This window comes from Alosa pseudoharengus, unplaced genomic scaffold (assembly GCF_046254945.1).
Source record: "Alosa pseudoharengus isolate Yale_2024_CS ecotype anadromous, Long Island Sound unplaced genomic scaffold, YU_APseudo_1.1 YU_APseudo_1.1_scf_22, whole genome shotgun sequence".
NCBI lineage: Eukaryota > Metazoa > Chordata > Actinopteri > Clupeiformes > Clupeidae > Alosa > Alosa pseudoharengus.
Genome location: NW_027468680.1, coordinates 24223321 through 24242575, shown reverse-complemented (window position 1 = coordinate 24242575; position 19255 = coordinate 24223321). Strand labels below are relative to the sequence as shown.

General features: G+C 40.6%; 1 protein-coding gene across 5 annotated transcripts in view; it reads right to left on the bottom strand.

Annotated features, from left to right (window-relative positions):
• The window catches only part of ktn1 (kinectin 1), a 41536-nt gene that overhangs the window by 19546 nt on the left and 2735 nt on the right, over nucleotides 1–19255 (bottom strand). For 3 of the 5 annotated variants that reach the window (XM_076299419.1, XM_076299424.1, XM_076299420.1), the window contains exons 2-23: nucleotides 18639–19243; nucleotides 17848–18048; nucleotides 17014–17181; nucleotides 16691–16821; nucleotides 16322–16435; nucleotides 15695–15835; nucleotides 14416–14522; nucleotides 14145–14289; nucleotides 13855–13951; nucleotides 10679–10863; nucleotides 8834–8902; nucleotides 8696–8733; nucleotides 8445–8535; nucleotides 8209–8277; nucleotides 7665–7702; nucleotides 6591–6681; nucleotides 6413–6481; nucleotides 5857–5894; nucleotides 5640–5730; nucleotides 5303–5415; nucleotides 5134–5218; nucleotides 4752–4786 (exon numbers count right to left, since the gene is read on the bottom strand). In XM_076299419.1, the coding sequence (XP_076155534.1) occupies nucleotides 4752–4786; nucleotides 5134–5218; nucleotides 5303–5415; nucleotides 5640–5730; nucleotides 5857–5894; nucleotides 6413–6481; nucleotides 6591–6681; nucleotides 7665–7702; nucleotides 8209–8277; nucleotides 8445–8535; nucleotides 8696–8733; nucleotides 8834–8902; nucleotides 10679–10863; nucleotides 13855–13951; nucleotides 14145–14289; nucleotides 14416–14522; nucleotides 15695–15835; nucleotides 16322–16435; nucleotides 16691–16821; nucleotides 17014–17181; nucleotides 17848–18048; nucleotides 18639–19242 (2720 nt within the window). In that variant the 5' untranslated portion in view covers nucleotide 19243. The remainder of the gene's footprint in view (nucleotides 1–4751; nucleotides 4787–5133; nucleotides 5219–5302; nucleotides 5416–5639; nucleotides 5731–5856; nucleotides 5895–6412; nucleotides 6482–6590; nucleotides 6682–7664; nucleotides 7703–8208; nucleotides 8278–8444; nucleotides 8536–8695; nucleotides 8734–8833; nucleotides 8903–10678; nucleotides 10864–13854; nucleotides 13952–14144; nucleotides 14290–14415; nucleotides 14523–15694; nucleotides 15836–16321; nucleotides 16436–16690; nucleotides 16822–17013; nucleotides 17182–17847; nucleotides 18049–18638; nucleotides 19244–19255) is intronic. The other 2 variants (XM_076299422.1, XM_076299423.1) reach the window with 2 other exon arrangements.

Sequence of the window (19255 nt, the reverse complement as noted above, 5' to 3'; positions counted from 1 at the left end):
CCGGCAGATGTCTCAAGTGAGCAGGGTGTCTCGTAAAAAGAAATGGAGCTGGAAAACCCTACACAGACTTCACTACAGACTTTAGCAGACTGGTTTAGAAATAATTTAATAGCCAGAAATATGCCTGCCCTGCCCTAATAAAGAAATATTTGGTTAACGGCGAGTGAATCCCGTTTGCAGCCGTAGAAGAACCGCAGGACAAATTAAACATTCTGGTTTTCTCCGAGTGCAACGATGATAGACAGACATCATTTGGACAAAATATACAGCATATTAACCTCCGTTGCTCAGCCAAATGCCTTCCTGTTACATCCTGTTATCACGGAGTTACAGGCGATAAACTATTTTTGATGGTCACAAGTTTACTTCATTAGCGTTTATTTTTTTTATTATTAAAGAGTGTTTTTCATTTAAAGGCTTGCCTTCGTGCCTATTCAGAAGAGCATTTAGTGCTCTCCCCAATCCCAGACGTTCACATTGCATGTTTGTTTGTAATGGATGCAACCGCGAGATACGCTCGTCATAGGCGCCGATACCGTGGGTGCTCCGTCTCTCGGGCACCCACTGAAAACATCGAGCACCCACGTGTGCAAGCTTACAGTCCCGGCTAAATTTACATTCATTTAAAATCAAACATCGCAGTTTATGTTAAATTCAGCATCTCTCATAATGTGATTGGATATGCTGCTGTCAATTCCCTACTCCATATACTAACCACCAATGAGAGCGTCTCGTATGAAAATTCCTGACACTTCCCACCTGAAGAATTAACGCAAGGCTTTGTCGGGTCTTTAGCCCCGAATGTTTAAAATGTATATAGCCCTGAATATCATTTTAAAAGTAGTCCGACAAAGCTTATTGTTTTGTGACACAGCTAAACACTGGTACCTCATAGAACGTCTATAACATAGCCAGGTGGTCGCAACTCACAAAAGTAAAGCAGATAGAAAGAACTCACGCAAATCTAGCCTACAACACGCAGACAGCTTCATGCGCACTGTGCTTTATGATTGTTGGCTTCTGATGGCATCTTGCTAATTCACTGAACTGCATTAGGTGTGTTCGAATGCAACTTTCCACCTCTGAGACAGCTGAAAAGAAGTCTAGAGGACTCCTAACTCACTAAGACCTACTTACTGTAGGCTGCACAAACCACAGGCCTTTTTTTGGGCAAGCCTGCATTCGAGGCAGGCCTTCTATTAAATAATTTTATATAAATCAGTAATCCTCCTGACAGTAATCCTCCTATCCCCCCCCCCCCCGCCCCCTGCTACCACAGCTGTGGATAGTGTGGCATGCTCACGCTTTATGTCTCCTTGCAAACTAGGCCTATAGCCCAACCATTTAAGTCTTCAAAAAATAACAACTTGCCAGATATGCCTTCATATCTTTGGGCTTCATTCAGCATTTTGTCCTTCCACTGGAAATGACTCTTCTACATTTGCTGCCTGCTGCATCCTTTCTGTTTGTATTGTTTAGAAAATGTTTGATGTCTTGAGTTAATGCATTAAACATTGTTTGCTGGTAACCAGCCAGATTCTTGCGTGCGTACATTCTCTATTCTCTCCAAAATGTGCCCGTTCTATAGGCTGGCCAAGTGCGTAAATCTGTGGCATAAAGCAGATGTTTTTGTTTATTGTACAGAAAAATAAAAATAACCTGTCAAGCAGTCAATTGACTATATCGCAGTCAATAGTAGGGCAAATTACGAAACCAAAACGTGGGTCATAGTTGTCTAAGCCTCTGCTGTGAGGCCAAACCCATGAACAAAGACGCATTGATATCTGCAATAGTTTTTTTTGGCGAAACAAGCTCACAGCCGAACGAGTCTATAGCACTGAAGGGAGAGGCAACTGGCATGTGATCTCCCCACGGGCCAATGGATGTACAAGTTTTCTCCTGTGCCTACGATATTTAATCCAGTGTTTTGTCAAGTTGCAAAATGCTATTCGTTTCAACTAATTTTTATGATAGTATGAAGTACTTTTTGTATAGGGTACTATCTTAATTGCTTTATACTCAATACTTGACCAATGGCTATTGCATCTGTCTATTGAAAGTGAGAATGTGGCATGTGATCTACTGTGTAGGCTTCATAAAATAAAATAAACAGATTGCTAATGGCCTACAAGCTGATCTTGGGTGCGTTTCCCGTACAACTACGGATGTTACCTTTTTACTAACAGGATGCATCGTTCAACTAACCAACATGTAAGTTACGACTGTTGCCCAAAACTGTCGTACTTACATAGTACTGTAAGTTTGGACCATGATAGTTTCCAAACTTAAGTAGTCTGGACTAAGGTGGTTAATGACGTTTAGTAGCACGTGAACGGGCACCTGCACATACTTCTGTGGCGCATTGCGTTAAGGCCGGCAGCCGCCGTTGCACAGCAGTTACCAGTCCCCTGTCCAAGAGTTCGAATCTGGGTTAAGATTTTGACAACAATATTGACATCGTTGTTTACCTAAGTTTATCTTTTGTGCAGATCATATTATCAAAATCAGAATCAGCCTTCTTGGCTTGGTTTGTGTAAACTAACAAGGACCCCCCCCCCCCCTCCATGAAAATCAAAGGCTACATATTCTCAGCTGACTCGTCAAAAAGAGCGCACCACCTTATTATTATCTGCAGGTGTGTGACTTTTACTTACATGCACATGGCTGCAAATTGACTTTTCATTTATGTATTTTCTGCCTTGGGCATTTTAAAATATGGATGTATGGTGGTTAGAAGTGTAAATATCAATTAGAAAACTAAATAAATTTATAATTATTAATTTGCAAACAAATAACTGGCGTCAGTGACGTCTTTGACATGAAGATCCCTGGAACTATGCTTCTACTAGCATTCTACCACAGGTCGAGAGGTGTAGTTGTAACTACACAACTTTACGATAGTGGTTGCGAACGTTCGTTGCTGCTACGGTTTTGGGAAACACTAACGTAGTGTAACGATGCATTGGACTATGTAAGTTCCAAATATGAACGTAATTCTGCGGCATAAAGCAGATGTATTTGTTTATTGTACAGAAAAATAAAAATGACATGTCAAGCAGTCAATTGACTACATTGCAGTCAAGAAGTAGGGCAAATTAATTTACGAAACCAAAACGTGGGTCATAGTTGTCTAAGCCTCTAGCGTAGCCTGTTAAAAACGTCGCAGAAGCCTACCCAAGGCTACAGATGAAATCTAAACAGTTATTTCTCTACTGGCTCAATTATCACACCACTGTTTTGATTTGCGTAGTTACGTTAACCCAACACTGACAATAATGTAGACAGCAAATTTCGATTTCCGTTACCACCGTGTAGTCAAGCCTTAAGCCATACCCAAGTAGCCTAAATCGAGGTAAATCAAGCTTTTTCAGAAGGGGCGGCAGGCAGAGCGATATACAGTGGCAGAGCGACGCACAGTGGCTGAAAGTGGTACTAAAGCTTCACGCAGCTTCACGCCTCGTAATGCGCGACTGAAGTGGCCATTTGAAAGCGATGCCCACTGTAGTTAACTTTGGCCTTTGTGCCCCTAAAATGGTGAAATTCCAAGCCTGCACCTAACCCCTTACTGCTCCCCGAGCGCCGCTGTTGATGCAGGCAGCTCACTGCGCCGGGATTAGTGTGTGCTTCACCTCACTGTGTGTACACGGTGTGCTGTGTGTTTCCCTAATTCACGGATTGGGATAAATGCAGAGACCAAATTTTCCTCACGGCATCCGGCCCACCAAGCACTTTAATTAGGTTATCAGGCCACTCGCTATTTTTTTCCCCGAGCGATAGAGACAACGTTGGCTAGCTTTACTGCAAACTGTTTTTCACTCTTCTCTTAGAGAATGTTTACAATGTCAAAGCATCATGTTAAATAGAAATGATAGGCCTACTCTTTGTTATCTCCTTTGCAGCAGATCTAACTTGAACGTTATGCTACTCCATTTAATTGGGAACGCATCTGAGCGCTGACGAGAGAGAGAGAGAGAGAGAGAGAGAGAGAGAGAGAGAGAGAGAGAGAGAGAGAGAGAGAGAGAGGTTCCAGTTGGCTTATAATTGTTGATAATTGATATATCCTTCTTCTAGGAAATCATGAGGGCTACAGTAGTTCCCACTACTGACCATTTATAAACTGTGCGAGGGGCACACCCATAAGTAGGCTACAACACTAGCCATAGCAGAGCGGGCAGAAGATCATTGAGAACTAAACGTGAATTGTTCTTAAAGCAACAGTGCACAATTTATACATTTGTTAAACAGCATCAAATTAGCAGTATTTTGTGTGTGTGTTGTTGGGGTTGGGGGGGTTGAGGCCTGCCAGCCAATTTTCAAAACCCACTGTGGCCCTTGAGCCAAAAGGTTTGCCCACCCCTGTACTAGAGGATAGGAGTGCCTATATTATTAAGTACTAGAGGATAGAAGTGCCTATATTATTAATTACTAGAGGATAAGAGTGCCTATATTATAAGAAGTAGAGGTTAGGAGTGCCTATATTATTAAGTACTAGAGGATAGGAGTGCCTATATTATTAAGTACTACTGTAGTCAACATATGGTAGGGGGAGAAAGTGGTAGAAGGGGGAGGAAGAGGAGGAATCTGCATAGCAGGTAGAGGAGCTACTGCATAGATACCCATCTTTCTGTTAAACTGCTTCAATTTGCCAAGCTTTCTGAGAAAGGCGTCTATCCCTAGCCAGCATTTGAAAATGCCCTATTTGGGGTGTGGCCTAGGAGGGTCACAAACTAAGTCAGGGGTAGATTACTCACGCTATGAGCAGCTCCTGACTTGCCTCAGCTTGACTCTGTTTTGGGAAAAGGAGAACACAAATACCAGTCACATTAAAAAACAACCTTACATGACTTGTGCTCAATCCCAAACTGTACCCTTACCAGAGGGTTAAGATGACTAAACAACAGCTACATCTGTTAAAAATTATCCATCATCTGTGATAACTCAAGGTAGATACTATAGGCACCATTTATGGAAAGACACAAGCCTCTGGCTGCATAAGATCCACTAACACTTTTAAAGCGTTATGGCAAATACATATTCATAGTAAACTGACTAGGGAATAAGCATAAGCATTTTGAAGTACAGTGAATGGTGATGAATTTCAGAGGGGTTGAATCATTTTAGAAGCCTCGTCACCTGCTGCTGCATTTCATCGACATGCTTTGCTTTCTCTTCCATGTCCTTCTGAAGGGCCTGCAGCTCCAAATCTTTGGCAGCCAGCCTAAAACACATTCAACATGCAGTTACTCAACATACCAAACCCATTCTGCCATATTTCATACATACAGCTCAAGCGTAAACATACTGTGTCTGAAGATCCAGAATCTGGGGTTGAAGGTCAGGGACTTTCTCTTGTAATTCTCTCTCTTTGAGCTGATCTACTTCAACCCTTAGGGTCTCCAGCTGTTTCTCCAAAACCTGCAACCAGTTTCAGAAATACACTACCAGTCAAAAGTTTGGACACACCTACTCATTTATGGGTCCTCTTCCTCCATACCATACACAATACATATTTCTGTTTAGGAGAACCAAGCCTTTAATTGATAGACTTTGGACTCTACTGTTAAGGGAAAGCTAATTAAACCACATAAACTATATAACAATTTAGCTATTTGGTTTAGGATAGCATCCCACACACAAACCTCTATGGCTTCTTCTTTGCTTGCTCCACTGTCCATAGCTTTCTGTAGACACTCCTCTACTGATTTGATCTGCATGTCCTTCTCCTGGACCCTTCATAGATGATAAAAAACAAAATAAATCAATTAAATTTTTGGCTGACAATAATTAGATTCACAAAATTAGAATCACAAAACTGAAAAATTATAGTGCTATTATTATTAAATAATATAGTCTTACTGTCTCTGGAGTTCATCCAGAGCGGATTCTGATGATGCCTGTATAAAGGGATGAATATATGAACTAGTTTGCAGGTATGCACACAGCCTAATTGTAGCTCGTCAGACATGTTTTAAAAGCTCAAGCCATATCCCTTCAAACTGACCATTACATAGTTAATCAGTGTGTGTATTTCTGAACCTATACAAAAAGAAAGTGCTCACTTAAATTCCCTGACAAACTATCTTTGTTGAGGTCAATATAGCCCATCCCATAAATACACTTATTCTGAATGAATTTACTAAGGCCTAGAATGAAAAACATGTTAGATGACACATTCAATTTAGTTATCTATTTTTTCTGTAATGAAACAAATTTGTAGTTTTGGAGGTAGTTCATCATTTTTTCCATCTGTCCATCCATTTAAAAAAAAAAAAAACATGAATACTTCTAGAAATAGGCTGTAGGCTGTTTGGTGCAGTCAATACATCCAAAACCTCAGGCAGAAGTAAAATGTGGGATTGGAAATTGCGAGCTGTGATATGCTGCACTGTGCAAGCCATTTCAATAATGGTACCTGTATTGTAGTCTGCTGCTGCAGAGCCTCTACTCTCTCTTTGAGTGTTTCATTCTCTTCCCTCACCACCTGTAAAGATCAACAGGTTCAAAGCTCTGCACTCATAACATCATAACTGTTATATTTCTGGTCACAAAGGATACAGTATGTCCTTTGTTCCGAGACCTCCTGTTCTCACCTTCAGTGCCTCCTCCTTGTTGGCCATCTCAATGAGGCCTGCCTCCAAGACAGACTCCACTGTTTTGATCTTGTTTTCTTTTTCTTGGAGACTGTGACAATCGCATAAAAAACATGGAATAGAAGTAAATAAATCCAGTTAGAACACTGTGATTTCCTAACCAACATCCACCTATAATCAGAAACCTAATTATGAATATGATTATATTAAACAATTAAAAAAAAATACATCTAAGTGCAAAGGCGACATATTGCTAACACTATGAAATTTTGATGAAGATTGAGATTGATTGTGGGTCACTGATATATAAACATAACTCTCACTCTTAGTCAAAATTTCAGTGTTACACAGTGTGGCACACTAATTTTCTTTATTACAACTTTAAAAATATCTGGTATGGATTCAACTTTGTTTTTATTTAAACATAAGAAGTCATGTTGGGATTGACATTGACATTGTCAGGGGCACTAAGGGTCTTCTATCTAAATTTCAAAGAGTTTATGTATTACAAACACAACACCTGAAAATTCCAAGGAAAAATAAAAACCTTGAGATTTGAGGTCCCTCTGAGGAAACCTTAAGGTCCAAAGATTGATATGTTAGGTGGTTCACCAAATCTGAATTCAATCTGAATTTTTGACTTTTTGCATGTCTGGCTGACTTTTCCCCCTCTCTTTCTTCACAGATCAAACATTATATATGAACAATATTCCTCATGACACTTTTCTTTATACACATACTGTAGTTCCTTGTTTCAGTTCAGCTATTTATATTAGGACTATTTATACTTCTCTCTTTTCTCTCCTTTTGTGTCTGATTTCGAAACCGTGACACAATCTGACCGGTGAGTGTTTGTGATCTGTTGCAACGATCACATTTACATTTATTCATTTAGCAGATGCTTTTATCCAAAGCGATTTACATGTCAATTATATTACAAGCGCCACTGTCCCCGGAGCAACTAGGGGTTAAGTGCCTTGCTCAAGGGCACAACGGTGGAAGCCGGGAATTGAACCCACGACTTTTCAGCCTACTGCATGCCAGCCCCATCACATTAACATCTTGTCCACTCACCTCATCTGGAGTTGCTCCACTGCCATCTGAGAGGAGGCCTGTAGAGAGGGAGATAGAACAAGATTACTGGATCAGTGCAAGTCCGACCAACACCAAAATGTGTGTTTTATCAAATCCAAAACAGCAAAATGCCTTTATGACTACACTCTGGAGAGAAAAAACGCCAACTGTGCTAGCGGCATGATTCCAGTTTTATAAAGCACTATATTCTGGGCAAGAGGACTCATTAACACACTCATTAATGCGGTCTCATTAACACAAATGTATGTTGTTTGTTTTTAAATAAATTACTTTTTCACCAGAGCTACATGTTTTAAATTGTTTCATTTAATTTCATAATTTCACTGGGAAGTGTTTTCTCTGGAGGATTTTCCTTTTTTGCTCACAAACATACATTTTTGTTTGCCAAAACTGGTCTGAAAAATGGCTGCGTATAAACTAAGTGAATAAGAAATAATGATGGAGAAATGCAATGACTATTACCCATGCATTAACAATATGAATATAACAGGCAATTGTTTTGCATCCCTTTCTCTTACAGTACCTGCTCAGAAATCTGTAACTGCAGTTGCTGAAGCTCTGCCTTCAGGCTCATGTTCTCATTGTGAATAGCCTAAGGAGAAAAGATCATTCCACATTTATCAAACAAGCCCTGGTGGGACAATGGAGATTCAGCATTGACTTTTTATTAGGTTACGAGGACTTATGTAGGTGTATTGCTGGGGTACATTATTTGGTGATGGTTTTGAAGGGGTGGGGTTTGGGTTGCTGTATTCTAACCTGCATGTTAGTTTCTCTGCTGGCTCCACTAGTTCTTTCTGCATTGAGAGAATCCTCAAGACTCTTCCTCTGTTGCTCCTTCTCAGCCAATCTGAACACACACACACACACACACACACACACACACACACACACACACACACACACACACACACACACACACACACACACACACAAGTCAAAAGTTTGAAAAACATAAAAAAGAACTATGGATGTTGATTTTCAGCATAATATCTTTATATATTCCTTACAGCTTCTGGAGTTCTTCGAAATGAGACATTGTGGTGGCCTGTAGGACAAAGTAGAACATCAAAAACAAATTAACACAAGATCAAAAAAGAGGTTTTCTACCTTAGCATGTCTTAGGCTTTGTAAGACACATAACCCACCTGAGTGTTAATGGTAGACTTGAGACTTTCAATTTGGAGCTGTAGGGATTTGTTGTCATTCAAAAGATCCTGGTAACAAAAAGAATATGAATAATCATGAGAGAATGATCTGGCATACTCGCTCATATACATACACCGCTAATGTGTACAATAAGGACTATATCGCAGTGTTTCTCAAACTATGGCACAACGAGGAAACTGCTGGTCCATGGAGACAGGAAGTTAAATTATGTCCAGTGCTTCCATCATTCGTCTGATCATTTGCGGCTTAACTGATCATGGAACCATGGGGCCGATGGAAAAAGAAAAGAAAAATTCTTGATCCGGAAATACTTACTGATTTGGAGTAATCAAACACAGAGGCATAAAATAAGGTGATGGTGGTATAAGTGCTCATTCAATGTGGGCAGGAGAAACTGAAACCACTCAAACCGCACAGATAATGTTGGTAGTCTAAGAGGTAATGAATGCTATTCAATACAACAAAGTGGATTTCAGCTAGCCTGGGAGAAGCCTGACGAACCTGTTAGCAAATTTGAATTTGCTCTGCAGGTCAGTCTGGCAAGGAGGCCATTGACAGACATTTCAAATTTTCCAAAAACCCAGGAACCAATCACAATCGCAGATCCAGCATGAGGCGGGCTTTTATGATGACAGATAGAGAAGTGCATTCAACACTAATGGCTGTGCTGATAGCACTAATGGCTGTGCTGATAGCAACGGGGTCAAACAGATATGGACGTGTATTTCTTTGGAAGTGAGTAAACAACGGCATTTTTAAAAAACCTTTGTTTACAATGAAGATTTGATTGCTGCACTTCTGAAACTATTTGTTAAGAGTTTAATGCACCAACTTGAGTTCAATTTCACTGCTAGTTATGCCCCTGGAAGTCGTAAGTCAACAAAGGCTTTCCAAATCCACTCTCAATCTCAACTGAGATTTGAGAATCGGTCTGGTGTTAACCAGGCTTGATTTTCAGCAACTGTCCATAACAAACGGAGCATAGAGACTGGATAACTCACTGCATAGCATTGAGCATAATTGTATTTAGTCAGATCTGAATAGAACATGCTCAAAAGCGATAGTAGCCCAATTATTCTACCTTTTTAATAAAGATCTCCAAATCAGTGATTTATGCCCATCTCTTTTGTCGTTACCATACCCAAAAACTGGTGTTGTGTTTTCTGACATTCAAACATTCTAATGAAAATTATAACAAACAAAAAAAACACCCCCCATTACCCCAACATCTGACATGACAGGGCCTAAGGTCAAAGAAGTTTGAGAAAGGCTGCTCTACCCAGTGCCACACAGTGGCAGGCACAATGCTGTTGACTGGGTTTAGACCGACACAGTTGTCATTTCCCTATCCAACAGGCACCTTGTTCAAATAGCAAAAAAACTTGCACCCGTGGGTGTGTTCCTGGTTAAAAATCAAGCTGTGTTCATTGTTGGTATGTTGCTATCTTGAGTCAATTGAAAGTGATTGACTTCAGACTTTGTGCCTTTCTTCGTCAAAGGTGCAGTGTTTCACATTCTTTAAGGGTGCCTGATCAAGAGATACCATGTTTTCATTCCCAATTCGTGAGAAAGGTTATTGTGTATGAAGAAAGAGCTAGTTTCTGATTAGCCCAGTACAGAGTGCCTTGCAATGAGTCCCTTGCGACACAGTGCAAAGACTGTGCTTGGCTTTAAAAAATGTAAATAACTCAACCATCTCGACCATGGCATCCCTAAACATTACGTGCAAGTACAGCAGCAGTGGATGCAATATTTGTAATATTGTTTTGTTAATGACTTGCATATGATTATTAATGAGACAACATGTATGGGTGTGTGCAGACCTGTACTTGTTGCTGCAGTGACTCATCAGGAAGGCTGTGCTGAGAAACCTCCAGCAGCTGCATGACCTTCTGCTCAACCTGCTCTTTAGAAACGATGGTGTCAGTGAGGCTGCTGTGGAGGTTCTGGATCTCCTTGTTCTTGTTATTCAGATCGGTCTCCAATGTCATCAGCTGGTTTTGCAGCTCTAGAAGAAAGGAATGGCAGAGACGATAGTGAAATGCATTGATCATTTCAGTACAAAACACAGTTTTATTTTCGAAATAATATCCTGAGCACCTTCCAAGAGGTGTTGTGTTATGGCGGTTTTCCATTAAAGCACTTAATAGCACTTCCATTAAAGGACAATTCCGGCGCAAAATGAACCTAGGGGTTAATAACACATGTGTACCGAGTTCGACCGTTCGCTGGGATTTGTTTTCATGCTAGTCGAATGTGACCAGTTTTATTGCAAATAAAAATGAAAATGGCTGTCCCTTTGATCATACAGGGAAGTTGAGCTGTGTACTTTTCATTTAAAAATAGTATTTTCTTAAATCAAATTTCACATACATTTAACTTTAACACAGCATAAAATCAATAGAACACTGAAATGGTAAAAAATAAATTATAAATGTGAATAATAAATTATTTTTTGTCCCCCAAAATTCCGTCATTGGTGTTACTCTACACAAAACACTTTTATTTTGACATAATGCACAGACTCTGAAGTTTCTCTTGGGTCAAGAGGTCAGTTGAAGAAGTGCAGTGGACAAAGGCATTATGTTTGTGAGATGCCTTACTTCAGCGTTTCTCAAACTGTGGGTCGCGGAGACATGCCAGGTGGGGCGCGAACTGACGTGAAAAAAATGATTTTTTTGTATTATTTTTTTTATCTGTAGCCTGGGCCCAGGTAGCACCCGATGCTTCGTTAGTCCCGACATGCATGACATTTTGAACGTTGTTGTGAGTGGTGAATTTCATCAAAACCCGGCCCTTAAAAGCATGTCTATTCTCCGCACTTTGCGAAGAGATGGTAGCTGACCAAAAGGCTGTACTGTTTCACAGCGAGGCAAGGTGGCTTTCCCGAGGTAAAGTGCTGTCGCGCGTGTTTGAGCTCCGAGTCGCCTCTTCTTGGAGGAAGAGCTCATGTTTGAATCTGCAAGCACATTCACTAATGAACGTTTCTTGACGAAGCTGGCCTATCTTAGCGATATATTTGATATCTTAGCGATACATTTGAGTTAAATGTTCAGTTACAAGGCAAAGACAAGCACCTACCTCACCTAGCAAATAAGATTACTGCATTCACCAAAAAAAACTTATGGGAGTATGGGACAGGCGCCTCGATCGCGACAGTATTATGCCTGTGAGATTTCTGAGCGAAATCGCTGAAACGTCTGATTGGGAGGCACTCTTCTGATCCCATGTATTAAACAGTAGGCCTACATCACATCCCTGCAAAGTTTATTTCAAAAATATTTCCCAACCAACAGTGCTCAGTATGACTGGATTATGGATCCATTTAATGCAGCATGTTGGTATTTCATTGAATATATTGTACAATGCTGTAAAATGGCCTATGCTTCCTAATATGTTGCTGGAAAACAGAAATATGTGAGTTATGTATTTATTTATTATTATTATATCTGCAACACCAGCTGATTTTAACTCTGTTGAAGAGGATATATTTAGAACTTGTCATTATTTCAATAAATTTGACCATTTTAAGCTTGACCTACCACTCTCTTAGAGTGATGAGGGACAGGTGGGGCTCGAGAATGCCCCCTTGATCAAAGTGGGGAATGAAAGAAAAAGTTTGAGAACCACTGCCTTACTTCATTTGTTTAAAATATCATGATTTGTTTTAGAATTTTAAGCGTGGCTTTTAAAGATGTCATTGGTGTTACTCGTTTTATAGCTGTGTGGGTGTAAAAAAATATTTAAAAAGTAGGTTTAATAATTAAGTGATTTTTATATTTCTGATGACAGGAGGTCTGTCACATGGCAGCCATTTTTGTAAAAAAAATCATTTTTTTTCTCGAAATTGTCATTGGTGTTACCGTCATTGGTGTTACTTTCTGATCGGTAGCCTAATTAGAAAATAATACAAAAAATGATATAAATGAATTAACCTCTACTTTTTGTGGATTCATCAATTTTACAAGTTAATTAATGCTATTAAACAAGTTTTGGGTATGGTGCATCTATCTTGTTTTGAGAAAAATGTGTTTTGTTCACGATTTCACGCTAAAGCACTACACTACCCAAAATCCTAACGTGTAAAAGCAGAGCCTTTAATTGGTAGATTGCCATGGAAATGTTTATGCCTTAACTCCAGCCTTTACTAATGTTGCTTGCTCCTTGGCAACATGGCTGCTGAGCTAATGAGAAGCAATGTGTGGCCATTCAATGAACTATTTTAAATTGTGTTTAACTAAAGTTAAATCGGAAAACTGTATCATTCGCAATGGCCAATGGGGCAAGCAGTTCCTTCGCTCAAAAATTAAAATATGTACAGTCTTGTACCTTTGCCCTTTTTTCGTTTTTCTGTTAGTTTTTTTGCTTGAAATGAAATGTATGATTATGATATTTCTTCCCTCCAACCATCCGGCCATACATCCATCCATCCATGCATCTGACACTTTGTCAACATATACACTTCAGAACATAATTATTCATATACATTTCCCATCCCTTACAATCTCTTATTTACATCTCAATGTAATTGTGCAATTTACATAGCACAATACATCATATTTTGTAGAAGGGGGTCACTTGCGCTTCAGCCTGGTTGGTGCTCACGGAACAGGACGCAGAAGTCCAAAGAGGACGCCCAAGGTCTAACTAGGACCAAGGAGCAGGACCGGAGCACACAACGTAAACAACTAACGTTTCGACTCTGAAGAAGACGCATGGGCATCGAAACGTTAGTTGGTTTGCACTAATAAAAAAATCACTTAAAGCGTTGTGTGCTCCGGTCCTGCTCCTTGGTCCTAGTTAGACCTTGGGTCTCCTCTTTTGATATCATATTTTGTCTTGTATTGATGTTATTTCCAGGCAAAAGAAACTCATTGGTCTATATATTTCCCCTTCAATATCCTAGAAACACACATGGACATGTCCAGCTGTTGAAATAACACTTAGTCAGCGTTCCATAACATACATATTTTCCCAGAGTACAATCTCTGACTCATACCTTGTTTAGTGGCCTGCAGCTTCTCTCTTTCTGTGTTGACGCTGTGAAGGTAGTTCTGAAGCTCCTCCCAGCGACGCTTAGCGTCTTGTAACTGAACCTGAAAGGGAAAGAGTAAGAAAAACATGACTCAACTCATCCTTCAGACAAAGCCTCACCAGTACTAACAGGATAGAAACTGAGATACCACCCATGTGTGTAATGCTATTGCAAGATGTTTAACTCAAAACACACAAATGTGGTCTCTGTCAACTTAAGGTTTCAATGCATTCTGTTTGTGTTGAGATATTTACCTCAAGCTGAGAGACATTCTGCTTATAGTTGACCTCCAGATTCTTCCTTTGAAGCTCCTCTTGCTGCAGCTTGGTACTGTTCTCAGTTAGCTCCTTCACCAGGCCTGAACACTCGGAGCGCAGCTTGTTAAGTTCAGCAGATTGCCTGCGAAACACATAAATCACACACAATAAAGAAAACTGAAACATATGGGATTGTTGATATTTGGACAACGTGAGATATGGCAAGGGGACTGTGGAACTTAAAGATAGGACAAAAAGGGATAATCACTTGGACTCCATCTGGTTGGTGGCAGAGCTGACCGCATCTCTCAAGATCCCATTCTCCTGTGTTAGCCTGGCGATCTGGGTCTCTAGCTGCTCCCTCATCTGGGAGTGCTGTGGTCACAAAGGGATACATGTAATACCTATTCTAGGACTGAAATTCCATCAGTGATGAAGCAAAAGCCTTTTCATTAACTAAAACCATAGGCCATCCTAAGAAATATAAATATATGCCATAACATCTGTTGAAGCAAACAGAGTCAGGTGGAAGGGATGGCCTGAAAAGTACAGGGGTCATCCTCTACACTATCCAAACAGATCAATTATCAAATGATAAAGCTTCCTTGTTTTCACTCCTCAGTCCAAAAAGGTCAGCGTTGCAAATCATGCAATTTCAGTGACCTCTTCACTTGGAACATTTTTACATGAAGGATTTTCTTCCATTGACGGAAAAAAATAAAGTTACAGCTAACAATGAATAACCAATTAACGGGTGGCTAAGAAACATTACCAAAACTAGTGAGAAGATATAAGGACTAAAAATGTTATCGATACTTTTCTCGATGTACACCACTTTGACCTTCTGAAGTGTGAACGAACTCTTTGGTCATAGAGTCATCGTATCTGATGAAAGTGGTTCAATCCCATGAAAGCTTACAAAGTCATGTTAATATGTCACTTTATGTAAGGGATAATGTGTAGTAGCCTGGAAAAATCCAAACTCATTCAGGAAACGAAGAGTCTGGTGACTCTCGATTGAGAAACGTTTCCAGCACTTGCATAGTGACGGGCACTAACTTTGAAATCATTGGTCCAGCCTTACCAATCACATTGATCAGAGATTCCTAACGTTACTTCCTTCTTTGCTTAAACTTTACAAACTGACAATAAACAGCATCAACAGTCAGAAAACAATGCATGTGGATCTACCTTTGCTGTAAAAAAAATTCTGCATTTTCCACATTTGCAGGTGTTGCTGCTTCTGTTTATCATAATAAGTTTCGGTTTCGTTTTCCTCCTCGTCGCTGATTGGCTTGACATTTTTCTTGTTTGGGGGAAATGGTTATGAACTATGGTGTTCCAGACTAGATCCGCCTGAAAGAAGATCTAGGTGGGCGGGGCCAGGCTAAATGTCTAGCCCACTGGACTATAAATATAAAAAAATTCCCAGGAGGACAAACTGGTCCCCAATACACAGCGGATACACAACAGTGGATTATTGTCGACATGGTGGTTATAGTGACGTGGAGTGTGCATACATATGTGAAAGACGACGCTTACTGTACCTTGATTTGGTAGTTGTTTAGCTCTTGATAGCTGTTCTGTGATTTTGCCTGAATGACATTCAGTTCTTTCTCCATGGCAGCCCGTTGCTCCCTTATCATAGCTTCTGCACGACCGTTCTTTTGTTTCTCCAACTGCAACTCCTGAAACATGAATTTAAATGAAGCCTGTCAGTTCTTATTTCTTTTTACCATTACATATTTTAAATAAACATCATCTAAAGCAACCCTTGCTGGCTGTTCTACCTATTGTTCTTTACATAGGTATTAGGCCAAATTGTAATATGTAGGGCCTAATTCCATTTTGAGTACTGGTACTGCAGATCTGGTAACCTTAAAAAGTTTGCATCTGGATCAGGGTGATTCCATCCATTGCTTTAAAAAGTTAATAAGTATAATGAATGACCTGATGTTAAAAACAAAACCATTTAATTACCACGCCTGTGTATTACAGTAACCACAGTGCCAAATAGCCCAATGAATCAGATCATGCTTTAATCATAAAGAAGAAGGAAGAAAATAAATACATTCCCATGTATAGCCCACCCCTGTGTATTAACCTCACAGCTGAACAAATTTTGTATAAACCTTGGTTAATAGTCGTGAAATTACGGGTGTGTGAGAACGCACCTGTGAGAGCTGCTTGACTTTATCTTTGGCAATGCAGGCTTCCTCCTGGAATGTGTTCAACAGCCGTTCTCGTTCTTGTTGCTGCTGCACTGAGGGATCATTCTTAGTAGCAGTCTTCAGTAGGGTTCAGTAGGGTTCAGTAGGGTTCAGAGTCCAAAAAGATGGACAGAAGGGGGAAAACACAACAATCAAGATCTATTTTTCTTCCCTTCTTTGTCCTCTGGGGCCATAAAGGTTTCATTCATTCATTCATTCATTTCCAAGCATTGTCCTCCAAATAATGTGAGATGTTTTTCTACATTTATCTAACTAACATCAAGACATAATGCAATACAATACACAACACAACACAACACAACACACACTTACCTTATACCAAGACTCCATAGCTCCAGGGCTCCTCTCGTGCAGCATGGAGACTACACTAAGCACCTCTGCGTCGGACATCACCAAGCCACTCAGTCCAGTGAGCAGCTCCTTCAGTTTCATCTCAGAGTTCTCTACATGAAGCATTCACGGATTACATGTCTGTCAACAGTTTCACAATCACTATAAATCTAAGTACACCTTAGTAGCTGATAGAGGAAACATACAGGCAATTTTGATTGACAAAATAACCGCCTTGTTTTCAATTTAAAGATAAACCTGATTCTAAGACTGGATAAAAGAGGTCGATAAAAGAGAATCCTCACCCCTGTCGGTCTCGTTCTTTTGCTTCTTGCTTTGTTTAGTAGATGTGCGAACAGGGCCCGATGTAGGAGAGGGGGCATTCTCATTGTAACTGCTCTGGTGGTTGTCAGGAACCACTAAATCACCAGGAGGAACCGCTGCCTGAAGAGGGGCATTGTCCACCGCTACTACTGACACCAAGGCACAAGACAGGACAAAAGAGATCAGAGATGGTCAGGGCAAACACCAGAGAATGGGGGATGAGTGACAGACAAACAACAAATATTAAAAACCTTAAAGGTGTAGGTTTTTGAACATTCTAAGTTCCGCAACAATTGAAGGTTCTAAAATTCTATGTTGAATTCAATGAACCCAGATATTCTTTAGAATGTTAATTTCCCAACATTCCCGTCACACCGGTGTGACGGTACTCCTTTAAGGGTTAACATGTTTTAACCGGCTGTGTATGAGCTATAGCCTGGCCCCTTAGTAGAAAGTAATGTTAGGAATCCCTGATCAATGTGATTGGTTAGGCTGGACCAATGATTTCAAAGTTATGATGCTAGGGTTGGAAACATTTCCCAATTCTAAGTACTCAGACTGTCATCACAAGTGAAACTAGTGAGTGAGTATAGTGAAACCAGGCTATACGGACCATACCTGATTATTATCCAAAGCAAGTTACATTACAAAGCAACTTACAATTCTCCCAAGAGAAACTCGGGGTTAAGTGCCTTGCTTAAGAGCACAATGGTGGCAGACAGAAATTGAACCCATAACTTTTCTGGTTACCTCATTTGTTGTACAAATGACTGCGATGGTTATCTAACTAACCCTAGCTGCTATATGGGCTCTACCTGATTCAGCCTTTTGCTTTTTTGAGCTCTTCCTCTTCCCACTGCTACCTCCTCCTGCTGTAGCAGCAACCGGTGGTGGGGTGCTGTTATTCCCTGGGGAAGGAACAGGCTCCTGGGATTTCACTTCAGCCAAAACTGCAGTCAATTCTTTGGCAACAGGTGGTGGTAGATGTGATTTAGTTTCACCTGCAGGCTCTTCTGCTGGGAATAAAACATGTTCGTCTTGTCAAGATGGTCTTAAAGCAACACCAAAGAGTTTTTTGTACCTTAAAATAATGTTTCCAAAATAATGTTTCCAAAAACTCGTAACAGGGTGAACGGCACTTCTGCATTCGCTTCGCGGCCCTCTATCGGCTATAACCGCACTATGTAAGTTTGCCAGATCGGGTAGCGGATCTGTAGTTCGATGGAATGAGACATAAGAAACTGCAAATTTGACTTGCATGATGTCGCAATACATCGTAATTTCATAAAATCATGCAACATATTCTACCTTGTCTATGGACATCGTTATTTGCTGGATAAACAAATAGCGTTGCTGGATAAACAAATAGCGTTAATAAGCCATGTAAAAATGAATCAGCCAATCAGGGTGAAGTTTGGTGGTGGGTTCCAAAACAAGTGATCTGGATTCCCTAAACATAGTTCTCTTTATTGTGCAGTTTATCTGATAAATAAAAAAATACAGTTTCCAAGGAAAATGTCACATTATCTGACTCCAAACATCTGAACAACAGTACATGTTTTGTGTCACACACACACACACACACAGACACACCTACTTATCATACCTGTCTCTGTCTTCAGTTTCTTTGCCTTCTTCTTACTTCCAGTCTCAGATTTGGTTGGAGGGCGGTTTTGCTGTGGAGGAGGAGTTAATTGCTTGACAACTGGTGGTGGTGGGTCTGCCTTGCTTATGGGTAAAGGCTTAGAGCTGTTGACATCTAGCTCCTCGGATGCTGGAGCTACCGCGCTTGGAGCGGTTTTCTGCTTTCTCTCCCTCCTCTTCCTTAGCCCAGCAGCTGGCTCTGCCTGAACAGGTGCAGTTGCAGTCACTACTGGTGTTACACTAGCAACCACATCCTCCTCCTCCTCGGACACGGCACTGGCGCTAGCCTCAGGTGTGTCTGCATCTCGTATCTCCTCTTCTGACTCCCCACCACCTCCTCCACCACCTCCTCCGCCTCCTTCCTTCTTCTTACTCTTCTTCCTGTCATTTTTCTTGCGAACCTCAGGACGCACACTCGGGTACTTGAACTGAGTTTTGTGGCGTGCCAGGACCTCGTCATATGATGTCTCTTTCATGAAGAGCCAAAAGAACAGGAAAATCAGAGCAACCACCAGAGACGGTGCCAGGATCAGCAGGTACTGTGAGTCATACAGCTCCACAGCCATTCTGTAGGGGAGG